The 19,223-nt window shown below is 39.6% G+C and overlaps 2 protein-coding genes and 1 long non-coding RNA gene across 3 annotated transcripts in view; 2 read left to right on the forward strand and 1 right to left on the reverse strand.

Moving 5' to 3' along the window:
* The window catches only part of immt (inner membrane protein, mitochondrial (mitofilin)), a 905,839-nt gene that overhangs the window by 88,927 nt on the left and 797,689 nt on the right, over positions 1–19,223 (forward strand). The gene's annotated exons all lie outside the window — the stretch shown is intronic.
* Positions 1,347–2,152, reverse strand: LOC147833908 (uncharacterized). The gene is made up of 3 exons (XR_015507349.1): positions 2,064–2,152; positions 1,847–1,983; positions 1,347–1,766 (listed from the first exon to the last, which is right to left on the reverse strand). It is a non-coding gene; the product is annotated as an uncharacterized LOC147833908 (long non-coding RNA).
* spink2.11 (serine peptidase inhibitor, Kazal type 2, tandem duplicate 11) lies at positions 11,139–11,965 on the forward strand. Its single transcript, NM_001386590.1, is given in 4 exon segments — positions 11,139–11,206; positions 11,382–11,416; positions 11,494–11,603; positions 11,689–11,965. Coding segments are annotated over 4 exon segments (231 nt in total). The 5' UTR covers positions 11,139–11,169; the 3' UTR covers positions 11,738–11,965.

Consider the following 19,223-nt stretch of genomic DNA (forward strand, 5'->3'; position numbering starts at 1 on the left):
CTGAACCTATTCAGAGAAGGGCTCCAGTTGCTACGTGCTTCATAAAGAGTTCAACTAAAGAGCTGTCCAGTATCGGCTTCGACCCCTGAACCCTGTCCCTGCATTCGTGGTTTCCCCTGAAATTGTTCCTGTGCCTGTCCCTGTCCCCAAATCAGTGTCTGTTGCATCTGAACACTATCCAGTCCTTACTTCTGTCTCTGAACTGGTTCCTGTTTCCCCTGAACACAGATGCCCCAATTTGTCTGCTCTCAACTGTCCCAATTGTTTCCTCCCAACCCTACTAACTGAAACACTCATTCAGCATATGTGTCCTCCTTCCTGTACCATGATACCCTCTACACTGTTTTCTGTGTTCCATGTTCCTTGTTTATCTAAAGACATCTTTAGATAAAGTACAAAATATTTTTTTTGTACAAAACAAACATAAAGCTTTTCATAAACATAACTTTCTCTGCACTCCAAACTCAACTGGTTTGCACCTGTTCCCTATGTGTTCTCCTCTGAATTGTGACAAATTTTGGTTTGGGTAAAATACAATTAATCAAATGATGCTTATAGTGATGATGAACTCATAGAATGCTGAAATGGAACGTGAATTTGAAAAACAGAAGGATGAATATACTGCTTGAGTTTTTTAGTTTTAAAAAAAATTCTGCATCACTACGTAGACTTTTTTTTTTTAATACAAAAACTTAAAGGTGCCCTATAAAGAAATCCTGGGTATACCTAGTGTAGCGGAGTGGACGAAGCTAAGGTGGGAGACCAAGGGAAGCTAAGGTGCTTTAGGGTTAGTTCACTTTGAACCCCAACCCAACGACTAATCTCATTTTAATATCGACTACGCCACCTGGGATTCAAACCCAGGAAAAATGTAAAAAGGTCACACAGATTTGTCTCTTTTTACAGTTTAAGGAGCAGACAGGAGACACGAGTAAATACAAAAATACAAAAGTTATTCACAATTCTTTCAAATAGACAAACACTAAAATAGGTCCTGATGACCAGTCAGCTCTGGAGGGCTTACTCACGAAAGGCAATGAAAGTGGTTAACATTCAATCGCACACAGGAAATACTCAATATCATACTCTCAAATCAATGTTCTCAAATAGAGGCATTATCTCACAGGACTGGGGCAATACCCACAAGAGTGATCACTCGTGAAAGTTATCCACCATACACTCACACTACAGCACACTCCAGTCACACACCCTGATGCATCAAAAGTTACCACAGCACACATTGGAACAGCAACACCACCACCAAAAAAGGTTCCTTCACCCGTAGGTCCACAGTTCCTGCAAGAAAAAAAAAAGAAAATGCCAAAAGCCACCAATGTAAAAGGGGGTTCACTTTCAAACAGGTTTATTTACACAAAGCACAGATGCAGAAACCAGTAATTTAGAACTCAATACACATTGATAATGAGGGTCTCTTGAAATGGGCTCACTAATTTTAAAGTTACAGATAAGTAACATTCACAAAATACACTTTGGTGCAAATAAATATGGACACAATTTCACCAGATCAATGATGGACCACTCAGTTGTCAGCTCCGGGTCTGCCAACGCAACTGGACCTTCCATTTACTTTAAAAATACAATTAAAAAAGGTCTAGACCTTAGATTTAGACAGAGTTCAGTCAGCACTCAGACAGTAGCATCGCTCAGAAAGTAGCATTAAATGCTTCTGGATTGTAGCATGAATGTTCCTAAACAGCAGCAACAGAAATGTGGGCAAGTTTACGATCCAAAGGAGAAGGAGAATCCTATAACAAACATCCACACATGGTTACAAATCATGGCAATGGTTAACACTCCAACTTACAACGACATGAAAAACACTTACCAAACATGAATGAAGTGCTCTTATTTCAAATCCGCTGATAGATATATAGTCTCCAACCACACTAAAACTTACAGTGGGGCAGTCAGTCATCCAATCAGTCCAAACACTGATGGAAACACGCACACAAACCAGGCAGGCTGAAATGCAACAACACAGAGTAAGCATTCAACCCCAGCCACTAAACAATTAGCAAACCGCTATACTAACTGCACCTTACCTGGAAGCCATTGCCGTCACACACACACACCCACCCACACCCACCCACACCCACACCCACACCCACACCCACACAGGAAGTGGAGTTCAGAACATGCCTCATGACAGGTTACAGCCTTCAGCACTAAATAGGAGAGTACTCTGCAATGATTGGTCATTGCAAACATCAATCACCATCACTTACCTCATGCACCCTATCACAATCGGCCATACCCCATACCCAAATGAGCCTCAAACACAGTAATTTCGCCGTTCTCATGTACATTTCAACAATCTAAAACCCCAATGCAAATCAGAACATGTAGCAGGCTGTTGAGCTACTCCTGGTTGTTGTATAAAGACGCCACTCGTGCCACGCCGAGGCAAGCTTTTGAGGGGGTGTTCAAGGGCTTCCTCCAAGAGAATCTTTACAGAGTGAGAAAACGAGAAAGCAGGCTGCTTTTTCTGGTCTAGATACGCGATACGCGGCAGCAGATAGTCAAGCTGGGTTTTTCCCTTGCCTGGCATTCTTTGGGTCCAGTCCTCCAGAGTGGTAAGCAATATGGTTGTGCAGCGCATCTTTTCAAGACGTTGTTCTGACCGTGCGTTTCTGGATGAGGTGGTTCTCCGTCCCCCGATGATGGGCACGAGCACTGTATTCCATGTCTGGGGGTTCAGCATGTTGATGTGGTGCTTGCGGGCAGTCCATGTCTGTTGCGCAATTAAGATCGCGGCTCACTCTTTCTAAAGGGCGACCCACCCCAGTGGTCCCCTGCACCACGGTTGGCACTCGGGCACATCTTAGGGTCAATATATTAGTAAATCCACCCCCCTTGGGCTTGTGGACCTCTTGCTCCTTCACGCGCTCCATCCAAGCTTCGAGTGAGAGAAGCGCTCTGTCCTCCCAGTTGGTCACCCTCTCACATGATGACACCGAGGAGTAGATGTCCATCACTGCATCGGAGTGTGGACTGACATTGTCTGATGAGGATTCGAACCCGATCCCTCCCTTCTGGTGAGTGCAGTGTCGGATCTAGAAGCAGACATGATGGCAATGCTTTTCCGGGCTGCTTTGGCTGTGGGTCTGGAAATGATTTATCCACAGCCCCGCGGCCAGATCAACTAGATGGGTGTTTTTTTTTGTATATATATTTTTATTAAGTTTTTGCTTTTATATACATATAAACAAATAATAATAAATAAATAAAATAACATCCTTGCAAAATAATGATGATTCAATGACAACAACAGTTAAACAAATAACAAAAAAAACAAAACGAAAACAAAAACAAAAAGGTACAGTTCAGCTCACAAACAAAAATAGGGCTTTACAGGTGTCTATGTACATACATGGGAGTTCAGTAGGTCTGGAAAATTTAAAGAATATTGAAGTATTAATAGTAAGTGTAAACAATCAATAAAACCAACCATGACATTCTTAAATAAATCCTCTTGTCAGAATTGAAGCAATATCAAAATCAATATATGCCAGGAAAGGTTCCCAGATTTTATGAAAAACTCCACTTTTGTTATGTACAATACAGGTCAGATAATCTAACGACACATATTCAAGAATAGTTCGGTGCCACATCCTAACAGAGGGAGCCTTATCCGAGATCCATTTTAAAAGTATACATTTTCTTGCATTAAAAAGAAGGAAATTGAAAAGCCTCATTTTGTACTTATCAAGACTTACAGGAGGGGACATTCCTAACAGAAAAGATGCTGGATCTGGAACCACAGAAACACCCAAAACTTTACTCACTTCTTCGGAAACCCCCAACCAGAACCTCTGTATTTTGTTACAAAACCAAAAACAGTGGGTAAGGTTACCCATTTCTGTCTTGCACTTGGGACAGAGTGGAGAGAAATCAGCTCTAAATTTACTACGCTGGAGAGGAGAAATATGAGCTCTATGAAGAATCTTAAGTTGGATAGCTCTAACTTTATTACATATGCAAAATCTTTGCATTTTTCCAAACTATATTCCAATCTTCATCTGTTACTTGAATATTAAGTTCCTTTTCCCAGATTATTTTAAGAAAATGTGTAGATGTATTAGCATACTCCGATAACAGACTATAAAATGAACTTATAGATTTGATCAAGTGCATCTTAAATAGCTGCTTTTCAATTTCTGAAGAACTTGAATTAGTAAGAAGTGTTGTATCTTTTTGAATATAATTTCTTATTTGTAAATAGCGGAAAAAGTCTCGTCCATCCAGAGAATATTTTTGTGAAATCTGACTAAAAGACATGAGAACATTATTATCAAAGAGATCTTCTAGTTTAGAAAGTCCCTTATGATCCCACTGTTGAAAACGTGAATCACTAATACCTGGGGGAAAATCTAGATTATTACAAATTGGAGTATAAATTGATGTTAAACATGACTTACCATCTAGTCGTCTAACCGAATGCCAAGCCTTGACAGAATTTAAAGTTATAGGGTTTGTGGAAGCTACTCTAACAGTCTTCATTCTTTTGAGAAAGAGCAAATTGCGAAGGGGAACCTGTGATTGAGAAGACTCTATATCCAGCCACAATGAAGCTGGGTCTTCTGAAATCCAAGTATTAATGTAACGTAAATGGGCACCCAGTTGATATCTTCTAATATCCGGAAGACCGAGACCACCCATATCCTCCGGTAGACGCAATGTATTAAACCTAATGCGAGGTCTATTACCAGCCCATATAAAATAACTAAAACATCTGTCCAGATCTTTAAAAGTTTTCTGCAAAAAAATTACTGGGATCATCTGAATCGGATATAACAATCTTGGAAGAATGTTCATTTTCAAAAGAGCAATTCGCCCCAGCTAGGATAGAGGAAGAGTATTCCATCTCTCTAGATCAAGTTTAATCCGATTAAAAAGAGGGGTAAAATTTGATTTAAACATCTGGTCAAATTTAGGGGTTATTTGTATTCCTAGATACACAAAGCCTAGTGGAGACCACTTAAATGGAAAAGAAACTGAACTTGACGGGATAGTTTTTAGACTACCTAAAGGCATTGCTTCAGATTTACTAAAATTAATCCTATAGCCTGAAAAGGCACTAAACTCTTTAATAACATTAATAAGATTAATTATAGATATTTCTGGTTTTGATAAGAAAACAAGAACATCATCAGCATAGAGATTAATCTTATGCTGGTTATCAGCTATAGTTAAGCCATATATGCCTAAATCTGACCTAATTGATTTAGCGAGAGGTTCTATTACTAAAGCAAAAAGAAGCGGAGACAATGGGCAGCCTTGTCGAGTTCCTCTACTGATCTCAAAACAAGAGGAACGCAGACCATTAGTTATTACTGCAGCAAGAGGGCCAGTATATAACAATTTGATCCAACTAATGAAATTGTTACCCAGACCGAATTTAGATAGTGTGAGGAACAAATAAGGCCACTCAACTCGATCAAATGCTTTTTCTGCATCCATTGAAATGACAAGACTCTCCATCTTCTGCTGATGTGAAAGTTCAATAATATTTAATAATCTGCGAATACTGTTACCAGAGCTACGTCCTTTAATGAAACCTGTTTGATCTTCTTTTATAAGTTGAGGTAGTAATACTTCAAGCCTTGTAGCAAGGATTTTAGCAAGAATTTTTAAGTCACAATTTAATAAAGATATTGGCCTATAAGAGGCACAGTCCTCTGGTTGTTTCCCTTTTTTAAGTAACAGAGAGATATTAGCTTCCCTTAAAGAAGGGGGGAGAATACCATTCTCCAAGGAATGATTGAACATTTCTAAAAGAGGATCCACTAAAATGTTTTGAAACTCTGTGTAAAATTCCTTACTCAATCCATCTGGACCAGGAGCTTTCCCAGTTTGTAGGTTCCTGATTGCTGTTAATACCTCCTCCCTTGTAATAGGACCATCAAGAGTGATTTTCTGATGTTCAGCTATAGAGGGTAATTTAATTTTAGAAAAAAATACATCCATAAGTTCTAATGAATTACATGGGGATTCTGATTTATACAGGGTTTTAAAAAAGTTAGCAAATGTATTATTGATGAGTGTAACATCAGAGGATGGATGCCCCCGATCATCCTTGATAGAAGACACCAACTGAGAATCTGCTTTTTTCTTAGTAAGATAAGCCAGGTATTTCCCTGGCTTATCACCATGTTCATAGAACCTTTGCTTAGCAAATCTAACTTTCCTCTCAGCAGACCTTATATGCAATGACTCTAACGCAGAGCGTAAGGCAGTAATTTCTTTTAATTTATTTGGTCTAGGATTCTGGACATAATCCCCCTCTGCCCGCCTAAGTTTTGCATCTAGAATGTCCTTTTGTTCTGTTTGTCTCCGCCTCTTACTAGCTGTAAAAGAAATTATAAGACCCCTTGAAAATGCCTTAATCGTTTCCCATAGCAAAGATTTATCTTCTGTAGAAGAAGAATTTATAGTAAAAAATGACTGGAATTCGGACATAAAATAAGAACAAAATTCACTATCTTTGAGAATTAAAGGGTTAAATCTCCAATACCTAGTTTGATTTATAGAGCTCCGTAACCTTAATTGTAGGAAAAGAGCAGCATGATCTGATATTATAATATTACCGATGCTGCTGTTATCTATAAATTGTAGTATCCCTTTAGGCACAAGAAAATAATCTATTCTCGTGTGGCTACTATGTTGTTTCGAGTAGAAAGTAAATTCTTTATCAGCAGGATGCTGTGCTCGCCACACATCCACATAGTCTAAATCTTCACATAAGGAATTAATGAATTTGGCCTGAAATGAGGGAGCTAAGCCTGAAGGAAATTTGTCCATAAGTGGGTTCAACTGACAATTAAAGTCTCCTCCCACCAAAGAGTGAGCGGTGTTGCATTCCAGAAATTTACCAAATGCACTTGTTAAAAAATCACATTGATGGCCAGGGGGAAAATATACATTCATAATAGCAATTTCTTCCCCCTGCAACATACCCTTCACAATCAAATAACGCCCATTTTTATCTTTAATACAATTTACCAATCTAAATGGTAAAGACTTTTTGAATAGGATGGCCACTCCTCGGCTCCTTGATGTAAATGATGAAAAAAAAACTTGACTAAAACCTAACTGTTGCAACTTAAGATGTTCTTTATCATCAAGGTGAGTTTCTTGAAGGAGGGCTATATCAACGTTCTCCTTCCTAAGAAATGTGAGCACTGATTTCCTCTTCACAGGTGTATGTATCCCATTAACGTTCCATGAGCAAATCCTAAGCATACTAACTGACATGTATAAAATAAAAGAAAAAGGCAAAATCCGACCAAAGAGATTTCCCATAAGAAAGAATATAGACCCTTATTTATATTTGAGGTGAGCTGAATAGCACAAAAACAGGAAGAAAAAAAGAACAAATAACTATAATACAATGAACAGTGCAAACTGGATTCAAACTCAAATCGGTCATTACCCTGAAATGGTTAGAATAAACGCAGTTCAGTGTAGGGGAGATCCTGAACGACAAAAGAAAGTCACTTCACCTGTAACGCCAGCAGACATGTGCACCTTTAACACGTAGGCATGTCCAAATGACAGAGGGCTTAATATAGACCCAGTCAAAGACGCGAAACAAAATAGAGTCTACCAGCATAAGCACACATGGCATTTATTGTCTCCATGGCAATAGAAAGGAGTTAAACGCATAGAAACAAGATCCTCGTCAAACATATGGGGATATTTATTCCAGTGATGATAAAAACGTGTCCACTTCAGCTGGATCCTGGAATACTTTAGTAATTCCCTGATGTGTAACTTTGAGAGACGCAGGATAAAGTTGAGCATAGGTAGCGCCGGCCGCCCTCAAACGCTTTTTGACCTCGTCAAACTGCCTCCGTTTACGCAAAACCGCGGCAGAAAAATCTTGGAAAATCTTCACTTTAGCATCTCCAAACTTCAAAGCCTGGTCGCCGCTCCCTAACCCCCTCGCTGCTGTGATGACCCGTTCCTTATCCGCGTAGTTATGAAATCTCACTATAACAGCCCTTGGATACGGAGATGTTGCCTTGAAAGCTCTGCTTGGAACGCGATGGGCTCTTTCGATCTTCAATCGGTCGGATTTCGTTTGAATGCCCAGAGAGCTCGGTAGCCAGGATTCAAAAAACCTGAGAGGGCGATCACCTTCTACATTCTCGGGAAGCCCAACGATACGTATGTTCTTCCTTCTTCCTCTATTTTCCAAATCGTCTAAGTGTTCGGTTAATTCCAGAATTCGCCTCTCTATCGCTTGTAATTTACCCTCTGTTGGGGCAGCAGCATCTTCCATGGCGGAGATTCTGTTCTCAGTTTCGGCGATTCGTTTTTCATGGTCATCAAGTTTTTCGTTCTGTTGTTGCAATAGTTGAGAGAGTGGACTCAGCTTTTCATCGATTATTTTGGAGATGTTTTCCGTGATTTCCGTAATAACCTGCCGCGTGCCAGGTTCAGGGACGCTGGTGTTAGCATCCGAGGTGATTGTAACGTTAGCATTATCATCCTGACGGTTACTTTCGGTCTCTGATTTGCTGGATTTTTTAGTGTTCCGTTGAGGCATGGCGATCGGTTGCTTCAAAAAGTATGCGTCCAAACTCATAGCAAAGTGTGCTGCAAGTCCCACAGAGGATAATGAACTCCTCCGTCAATAATAATGATAATTAAATCTCAAAGCATGCACCGTCTGATAAACGTGACCGTTCTCTAAGCCGCCATCTTAGATCAACTAGATGGGTGTTATGTAAAGGGTATAAAGAAGGCAAGACCTTCTAAGCCTCCCGTCCCCTTCCTTCCGGTAGTGCACAGTAAGCTCACGCAGTCTTGGAGGGCACCTTTCTCTGCCCGATCTGCATGCGTATTTGTCCTTACCACCCTAGACAGCGGAGTTGCCAGGGGGTACGAGTCGATTCCCTAGATTGAGCGTGCCATTGCAGACAATTTATGCCCACATGGTGCCTCTTCCTGGCCTCAGGAAGCCTCGCCTCCTGTCCAAGGCGTGTAGGTTATTTGCCATCCTCAGAGCCAGAGCCTACTTCTCTCACACTCCCAGCCCCTGCTCTGGACCCTGGGTGTGAGGTTAGAATGAACCTCTCACCTCCTGCTCTTCCGTGGGACCCCAGCGCTCTCCGGTTGAGCTCTCCCACTCTGCACTGCCCCACCGCTGGTGCGTCAGCATTTGTGTTGATGGTGCCACTTGCAAGGGCTTTGCCAGCCTGGTCAGCTCTGGCCAGCCTGTTGCAATGGCTCATTTATATGATCAGACTCGGCTATGCGATTCGATTCTCGATGCGGCTTCCCAAGTTCATGGATGTTTATTTCACCAGGGTAAGCTTTGCATCTGCGCCTGTCTTACGAGCAGAGATTGCTGTCCTCCTGGCGAAGGATGCATTTAAGCCGGTCCCTCCAGCCGAGCTGAGAAGCGGGTGTTACAGCCCTTACTGCATCATACCCAAAAACAGTGGTGGGCAATGGCCAATCCTAGATCTGCAAGTTTTGAACTGCTGTCTTTACGGGCTGCCGTTCAGAATGCTTATGCAGAAGTGTATCCTCCAGTGTGTTCATCCTCGGGATTGGTTTGCAGCAATAGACCTGAAGGACGAGTACTTTCATGTCTTCATACTTCTACGCCACCGTCAGTTTCTGCGGTTTGCATTCCAAGGTTGAGTCTGGCAGTACAAAGTCCTCCCCTTTGGGCTCTCTCTGTCGTCATGGGTTTTTGCCCTTTTGGCTCGCAGGCATCCGCATACTCAATTATCTTGACGACTGGCTGATTTAAGCTCACTCGACAGATCAATTGATTATGCACAGAGACAGGGTGTCTAGTCACCTTGACCTACTAGTACTTCAGGTCAACCTAGAAAAGAGCAAGCTCGCCCCCGTGTAGAGCATCTTTTTTCTCCCCCAAGAGCACGCCGATGCTGACCTGTCTGAGAGAGTTTGACAGAAAAATTGTGGTCCCACTGATATTATTTTAGAGGATCCTGGGACATATGGCATTCACAGCCGCTGTCTCGCTGCTCGGGTTGCACCATATGAGAGCGCTTCAGCATTGGCTTCACGATCAGGTTCCCAGACGCACATGACATGCGGGCATGCACCGAAAGACTCCATTTCGCTGTGTCACCATGTCCTCACCCCTTTGGATGGACCCTGCATTTCTATAGGCCTGTGTGCCTCTAAAACAAGTGTCCAGGCATGTCATCGTTCTGACAAATGCTTGCAGTTGTGCTGGGGGACCGTGTGCAACTCTGGGTATGTGGTAGGAACCGTGGTAGGAACCTGGTTGCATTGGCATTATAATTGCTTGGAGCTGTTGGCAGTTTTGTTGACAATACTGCCCACTGTTTATAAAGCATTTTATCTACTGTGGTAATGTCATGGCTGTTTGAGCAATTAAATTTTGTTTATATATTATGTTATGTTATATTAAATTATATTTGTGTGTACTTTTTTGTGTGTAAATTTTAAATTATAAGCAATTTGTGAAATTTATAATTAAATTTTTTTCATATTTTATTTACACCACATATCAATCCATTATTTGTTATTTAATTGACATTTATATTGTTTCTGGAACAGTGCTTTCCCAATTAGCCAGTGTATCAACACACTGTTTATTCTGCAGTATCTTAAAAAGAGTCATTCATAGCTAATTTTGGGTTCAAATAAAGATTTTTTTGTGCTCTTTGGTGATATTTTCATGTCAGTTTTTTAATCATCTTAGTGGGCAAGACCTGAAAAAACCAAGACCAAGAAAAAAAAATAAAGGCTGTAATGTATATGATAAGCTGTAATTTAAAGGCTGTCAAATATATGGTAGTTCATACCCCTTTTAAATTGTTTAATTAATAAAGATTTGTATAGGCATATTAGAGGCTATATGTAATATTATCTTCCATCAGCAAAGAGTGATTTAACATAAATGTTCTATTTTGATGAGCCAAAATGTCTAAAAAACTATTTTTTTTCCAATATATATAATATATATTCTTAAATTTGTGAACATTCACAAAAATTCCACCCATTTGAAGTTTTTCACAAGAACTGAATATTACACAACTCTGGTCTGTGGGTGGGAAATAAAGTTTAATAAAAGGAACTCACCACCGCTGAAAGTGATTAATTACTTTGTCAACTCGTCGCTGTAAACAAACAACTATGCTGGCGCAGATTGTTCTTCTGCTTTGTTTGTCAGGTGAATTTGAAAACTAATTTTGACAATAAAGAAACATCAAATTTGGATGTTTTCAGCATGTTTTGTAAAAATAACGTGGTTTTTATGTTTAGTCAATACTTGAAAATTTAAGCTACAATAGTTGTGTAAAAAACACTTTAATAATTGTTTTTTGATTCTACATTGTTATAAACAGCCATGGCAACAGCAGCTGATGATTGTCCTACAGTGGTAAGTTGAGCAATATATGCTCTCTATCTTTTTTAATCCATCTTTTACCAGCTATTTGTATGTGCATTTATTTACAGCCAAACTGCAGTCAATACCACCTGCCCGCCTGCACCAAGGAATATTGGCCTGTGTGTGGTACAGATGGAAATACATATGGAAATGAGTGCGTGCTGTGTGCAAAAATTCTGTAAGTAGACCTGTAATTCAAGTTTATAATGTTTGGTTTATCTACTAGTTTTAATGTTCTCTTTAAACTGACCATCTTGTTGCAGTGAGGAAAAGCTCAACATCATATTAATCTCCAAAAAGGGTGAATGCTAAGCCAGATCCACTCAGTTTATTTGGGATGACATGAAGGCTGGAACCATGTGTTGCTTTTTACTGGGTTTTCATCTCAAAATGAAGAATTTGTTTCTTTTTAAAGTATTAATCTTTGAATAAACCCTTGATATACAAGTCAGTGTTTTGTTATTTGAATTCTGATTGTAAAACATCTGGAAAAATTCAACTATGAGGTCTAATAAAATGTTGTCTTGAGTGTTACATTTTTATCATGACTCTAGAGATCCTTATGGGGTTTTATCTCTCGGGGATTTTACAAAATACAAAAATCTGAATCAAATAATAAGGAAATGGTCTAAATAAAGCCTTGAGTGTAGTTAACATAAAGATGTGTGGAACAGTCTCAGTTAAAAAAAATAAATAAATAAATTGTGGCAAAACAAGTTTTTAAGAATAAGAATGAGGTCAACTTCAATCATGGGACAGAAGCTTACTTGTTTGTTGCAAATAAAGCAGTACAAATCAATAGTAAAACCAACAAAATTCAATTTCCCTCTTTAGAATGATAGAAAAGTGGTAAAGGTTTTTGATTAAACAAAAGTAATACTTCAACACCAAGAATAAATAACCAACAAATTAAAAACAGTCTTCATCTATTTGGGATTAAATATACTGTAACTACAGTACATACAAATCAATTTAGTCGAAGACTGCTGGACCTCTGCCTGATAGGCTCTTTTAACTAAATATATTACAACCAATATAGTTTGTATTTTCATTTTGTGCATTTGGACCTAAGTATTGGGGATAAAAAAAAACTCCAACTAGCTTTTTACTTAGTGTCACTATCACCAGCGATCTAACCTGTATAGATTGCTGGAGAACATTAAAACTACAAACTACAAAAACTACAAAACTACAAATCTTGTAATCCACACACGCATGCGCGCGCTCACTCACACACACACACACACACACACACACACACACACACACACACACACACACACACACACACACACACACACACACACACCTGTTTCGGTTCACCTTTGATTACTCACACACACAGCTAGAAGTTGCTCAAAGACTGATTACATAGACACACACACACATAGACATGACACCTAGTGGTCGTTTTTTATGTGTTACCCTGAAACAGCTTTAGAAAAGAAACAGTTGAAACAGAAACAGAGCTGGGAAGCATAGTGTAGGGATAGTTTACAGTTTGACCCAAAGAATGACCAGTCTGGTAGATGAAGAAGAGCCGGAGTCAGAGATTTAAATAAATAAATCAAGTTTACTGAAGATAGTTTGCAGTTACATCAACAGAATCCAGCTTCAACACTCGCAATAAGTTCCTAGGCCGCTCTGCTTACAATCACCAATCAATAACAATTATACTCTCACATAACGTCATTACCTGCGTCATACATATAGGTGTTCTAGCCTGATTGGTTAAAACACAGATAGACTAGGAAAATTTCCACATGGTGTTTGTGCGTACAATTCTGAACAATATCTAAACATAAACGTCAGACATCCCTTAGACTGATTAGAGCTGACTCCAGACCAGTGAAACGGATCAAAAATCAAATAAAACACACACACTTAAAGTATAATCTGTTTCTTATCCAAGTGTGTCCGAGTGTATTTTCAGCCGTCTTTATCAAAACTGGTTAAAAACCGGTATCATCTACATTCAGGCAGTTAAAATATCCTTACTACACAAAGTCTATTTTAAATAAAAAGTAGAATCACTTTAAAAGAATTAACTGTTAAAACAGTAAAATCACTTTTAGACATTTTAGATAGTATTAACTCATAGAAATAACAATAGAAACAGTTGTTTCCAGTCCTCAGCCCTCAGTTCCACTCAAGGTCACTCTGACCTAGTTTACTGGCTCCTGAAAATAGTTATAAAGAGACAGGCAAATGCACTGAACATTCTTAAATTAAGCAATGTGTTAACTTATTCATTAATTAAAATCAATTCACAGTTAAATACTGAGAAACAGGATGATGAAAAGGATAAACGTTGATCCATGATGAGAGGGATTGGAAAGCAGAAATCCGAATCCTTCAATAGCGTCCCGGACTGGCAGGGTTCGTGCTGTCACATCCGGGGAAGTGGGAAAAGTGCTCTTTCATTGATGTTTTTGTGGCACTGAAAAGTGCCGTTGGAAATGGGGCCCGCCCCTCCAGCAGGGAAAGAGCAAAATCCCTCTTCTCTGAATGGCCTGTGTCAGGGACGATTTGCGTTCCGTTTACCGGACTTACCGGCGCCCTGGGCAGGGGGACTGCCTGCTTCCCAGGTACTCGACACGCCTGCTTCGACGGAGGTGCAGGCGAAGGCAGGGCTGCACTCGTAGGCGGGGGCTCTCAGCGAGGAGCAGCTGATGTGGATGGTTTAGTGGGAGGAGAGAGCTTACGGTCCCACCGATAGATGACAATACCCATCGCATGCGACTGCTCTCTCACCGCCTTGAACTCCTGGGTGAATTCACTGACGGTGTTGCCGAACAGGCCAGCTTGGGATATGGGGGAGTCAAGAAAGCGAACTTTGTCGACTTTGCGCATATCAGCCAGGTTTAGCCAGAGGTGGCACTCCTGGACCACTAATGCTGACATCGTCCTCCCCAACGCACATGCAGCGGACTTAGTGGTCCAAAGAGCAAAGTTGTTTGCTGTGCAAAGCTCATATAACAAGTCTGGGTTGGACCCGCCCTCGTGCAGCTCGGCCAGCGCCTGCGTTTGGTATCGCTGGTAGGTTGCCATCGCATGCAAGGCGAAAGCAGCCTGGCCTGCAGCCTTGTAAGCTCTGGCTCCGAGGGAGGCAGATTACCTACAGGCTTTGGACGGGAGATGAGGCGGACTCCGCCAAGCAGAGGCGCCACGCGGACAAAAATTGACAGTAATTGCGAGCTCGACCTCTTGCCCGCTCCACCGTCAAGAGTGGTGAGGGCGGAGGAACACGCAGCATGGGCAGAGAAAGGTGCCCTCCAAGACTGCATGAGCCTACTGTGCACCTCTGGGAAGAAGGGGACGAGAGGCTTCAAAGGCTTAGCCTTCTGGTCCTCCACGTAGCACCCATCTAGTTGGTCCGGTCACGGAGCTGGGGGATTAACCATCTCCAACCCCACGACTGAAGCAGCCCGGGAAAGCATGGCTAACATGTCCGTTTCAGGATCCGTTTTGACAGCGCTCACCTGCTCGGAGGGGGCGAGCGGGTCTGGATCATCATCGGACAATGAAAGCCCACCCTACGATGCCGTGGTGGACGTCTGGTCCCAGGTGTCATTAAGCGTGTAGGAGTCCATCTATTAGCCCAGTGACGAAACTAACAGCATGGTCGAAGGTTTATTGCATGTAAGCCTTTTCTAGTGCTTATGAAAAGAATTTTATTATTTATTAGAATTTATTTGTATTAGTTTTTTAGCTCCGAATTCAATCTGACTCCAATTTAAATGATCCTAAAATTTCGATTATATTTCTAATTGTAAGAATGGATAACATTCATCATTTATGATCTAATTTAGAGTTTTGATATTTTCTGAGGTCCGATATTCTAAATTGTGTGTTCATTAGGGACCTACGTCGCTCAGAGTTCCACGCCCTGGGTTTGCGCTTCTTCTCACGGACAATATGTCGGCACTCTGAAAATAGTCAGAGGATGCAGGATTAACTATATTTGAATAAGCTGGTCGCATTAGCGCTTACCTAGTCATTAAAAAATAGATCCTTAGCCAAGCCCATACAACTTGTTATTTCCAGTGGTTGAATGACTAAAAAGTCTACATGTTATCGGCACGCTATGGCTAACAATAATCAAATGTGCCTATTAATCAATTCAATTATGCCATACTTTAAAGGTAATGAGACTCATAATCTACTGGATATAATGAATTCGCAAAACTCCAGAATTAATCAAAACTTAACATTTTATTTGTCAGGTAAAATTGTATTCTGCCAATTAAATAAAAAATCATCAGGAAGCCAATTCAGAATTGAGACTGTAACAATACAACATCCATTAATCAAAGATAAATCAAACAGTTAAGAGATGCATACCTGACCAGAGAAATACATTGCAGCATAAGTCTCAGAGATGCTGCAATGGGCTGTCTTTTTACAAGATCTCCCCCCATCCTAAAGCATATCTTACCTTATATACTCAAGTCAAAACAAACAGCCATAAATTCAAGACAATAGAAGTGTCACAGAAACCCTGGCCTGGTGAATTTGAGGATTTAACCATCTCTAAGGAGGGAGAGCATCTTATCAAAATCTTATAGAAGTCAAAAACCAAATCAACATATACCAGTAAAATATTACTGTAAAATTAAGACCACTTTACCAATCACACAGAGACATTTAAAATCATACCAAACATGAATATAGTGCTGCAAGATACACCATGTTTAAACCTTGAACATTTTATGTGAAATGTGCTCTGATCAGCAAGTCGCTTAAAGGTCAAGAAGAGGGGCTTGGAGTGAAAGTAAAGGATGCATTCCTGCATTCTTCCCTGCTGTAGTGTAGCTCTGTTTCTCCAGCCTGTGTTTTCATTGTCAACAGTGATTTGAATAGAACAGTGGAACAGTTGGTTTCTTCATCACTTCTTTTGTCTAATGAAATTTCATAACAGTTCTCAGGGTCTGATTTTTTGGATCCTTACAAGCGTAACGGCTACCATATGGTTAGACTTATGGTTATCACTTCCTCTGCCCGTGCTCGTGCCCATTATCCGGGGACAGGAAACCACCGCATCGAGAAATGCACAGTCGGAGCGCCATCCTGAAAAGGACATGTAGCATGACTGTGTTGCTCTTTTAGGAAATTTGCAACTTATACGCACCACTCTGAAGGAACGGACCCAAAGTACGCCAGGCAAGGAAGAATCCCAGCTCGACCGTCTGTTGCCGCGTGTACCCACTCTGGACCAGGAGACCGCTCTTGTTCGCTCAAATCGCTGGATCAAAGCAGGAGGAACCCTCATCAACTCTCTCAGAAGGCTGTAACATCCCCATAACTATGCCATTTGTTTGTGCTACAATTGTGCTGATTTGTGCCACAAAAACAAACGTTTGTGCTGTTTTGGGGTCTGAGATATTAAGCTTTTTTTGACCGTGTGACGTCACTTTCCACCCCATGTTGCTCAAATGACTTCAAATCCGCACAGGTCGTTAGTGCTTGATTTGTGCCGGTTTGTGCCATTAAAACGAACACGGTATCTGTTTTCCTCTTTTAGATATAATTAAAATATTTCGGGATCCGTGACGTCACTCCCCACCCCAGGTTGTCTAAATCACACCAAACTCGTATCATTCGTTAGTGCTCGGTTTGTGTTGGTTTGTGCTGTTAAAACGAACACGGTATCTGTTTTCCTCTTTTAGATATAATTAAAATATTTCGGGAGCCGTGACGTCACTCTCCACCCCAGGTTGTCTAAATCACACCAAACTTGGGTCATTCGTTAGTGCTCAGTTTATGCTGGTTTGGGCCGTTAAAATAAACACTGTATCTATGTTTATTGTTTAGATATTGCCTAATCAAAACACTTCGGGAGCCAATCAATCTGCCAACATCAATCTGCGCCCTAAATCGCACAAAATGTATGATATTCTAAAATATTTTAGTTTGTGCTGATATAATTTTCATTTGTGATGCTTTATTATTTAGATATTAAAATAGCCTAAGCCAATATGCCTATATGAGATCTTTTTTTTTATCAGAAAAAAAATAAACATGAAGCCCAACCATCTTTTTGACAGATTTAATTTCTAAAGTGACAGGGCTTGGCTAATCTAAAGATAATTTGCTTCAATCCTGCTTAACTTTCAATTTCATGGTCATGCATGCTAGTTTAACGGTCACATCCATCGATAAATAGCCTACTTCGTTTTAGTCTCATATCCAGCATGTCTGTGAGGCTTAACGCTAGAGAAAAAAAAGTGTATATATATATATATATATATATATATATATATATATATATATATATATATATATATATACACATACACATACATACATACATATATATATATATATATATATATATATATATATATATATATATATATATATATTTATATATATATTTTATATATATAAAACCAAAACTTAGTTTATTTAAAGACAAACGTAATATTTTGTCATATTTTAGTTATCTTTAGTTATATTATTATTATTATTATTATTTATACTGTATGCTTATTCGACAGATAATTTTCCTGGAGTTAAAAAAAAAAAAACTACAAGCTTACATGACGGGCAAATTTATGTCATTATAAATAAAACTTATACTTTTCTTCAAGAATAAAAAACTATTTGATTGTATTATTTTCGCTCTAATTACACAGAGAGGCTACTACAGGGGTCCGTTCTTCGTACCTCGCTTAAATGATCTAAGATTATTTGGCAGATCCTGGATCTTTTAATCTTGATAACTGATCTCTCGCTAATTTGGTTCTTCAAACAAGTTCGTGAATTAGATTAGAATGTCTGGAAAAACTGATCTGAGATCGCTGCGTGTGTTGTGAAGGACAGATCTATCGATCCTCGAAATCATGATCAGCAATGCAATGATTGGCTGACGGCACAGCAGCGTAATGACATCATCTGATTAATATTCAATTATCCATGTGAGCAAAATTACATCAAATTAGAACGGTTTGTTTAATATGACACGCAAGAACTTTCCACATTTGTTGTGAGCTGCAGGCTTTACTCTTTCATTTGTCAAGACAAGAGTATTCATCATGCATTTCAATGCAAATCAATGTATTTAGTTCTACATTTAGAAAAGATTTTCTTTATTATTGTAGCCGTTTTTTAATCGGTGTAAAGAATAACTGGTTGTTTACAAAAGCATTTTCATATTGGTAAAGGTGTCTGCAACTTTTGTGAAGCATCAATCACTGGCATATTAACTATCAAAACATGTTTATGACTGCATAAATGTATTATTGCTTTAAAAAAAAAAGTCACATATTGTGCATTTCTATTATACACAATTTGTTCTAAAGCGATCAAAAAAGTTCATACCAATAAGTTTTCTCTTTGCACCACCAGATGGCAGTCTTTGTTCATTTCGAGGGTGCAGATTGCATACGTTTTATTAATATGTATAACTTTATTTATTTTATTAATGACTTTAACTTTATATATATAGTTAAAAAATATATACCATTTTCCCAAGTGTATATAACTACTACTGTAAGAAAATATCAGAATTCGGAACATACTTACTGTATTATCTTTGCTTGAACTGAGCCGATCTAATCCTGTTTATATGAATTGAACCTGCTCCCGATCAGGTTTGACCTAGCAGAACTGTTGCCATGACAACAACTCTCGGATCAGCTTTGAAGAACGAAACGATCCTGGATCATGTCAAATCGTCAATATCCAAATCCAGCTAACTGAGTAATCCACGTACGAAGAATGGACCCCAGGGGTCCGTTCTTCGTACCTCGCTTAAATGATCTAAGATTATTTGGCAGATCCCGGATCTTTTAAA

Source organism: Danio rerio, chromosome 14 (genome assembly GCF_052040795.2).
Source record: "Danio rerio strain M-AB ecotype USA chromosome 14, GRCz13ab, whole genome shotgun sequence".
Lineage (NCBI taxonomy): Eukaryota > Metazoa > Chordata > Actinopteri > Cypriniformes > Danionidae > Danio > Danio rerio.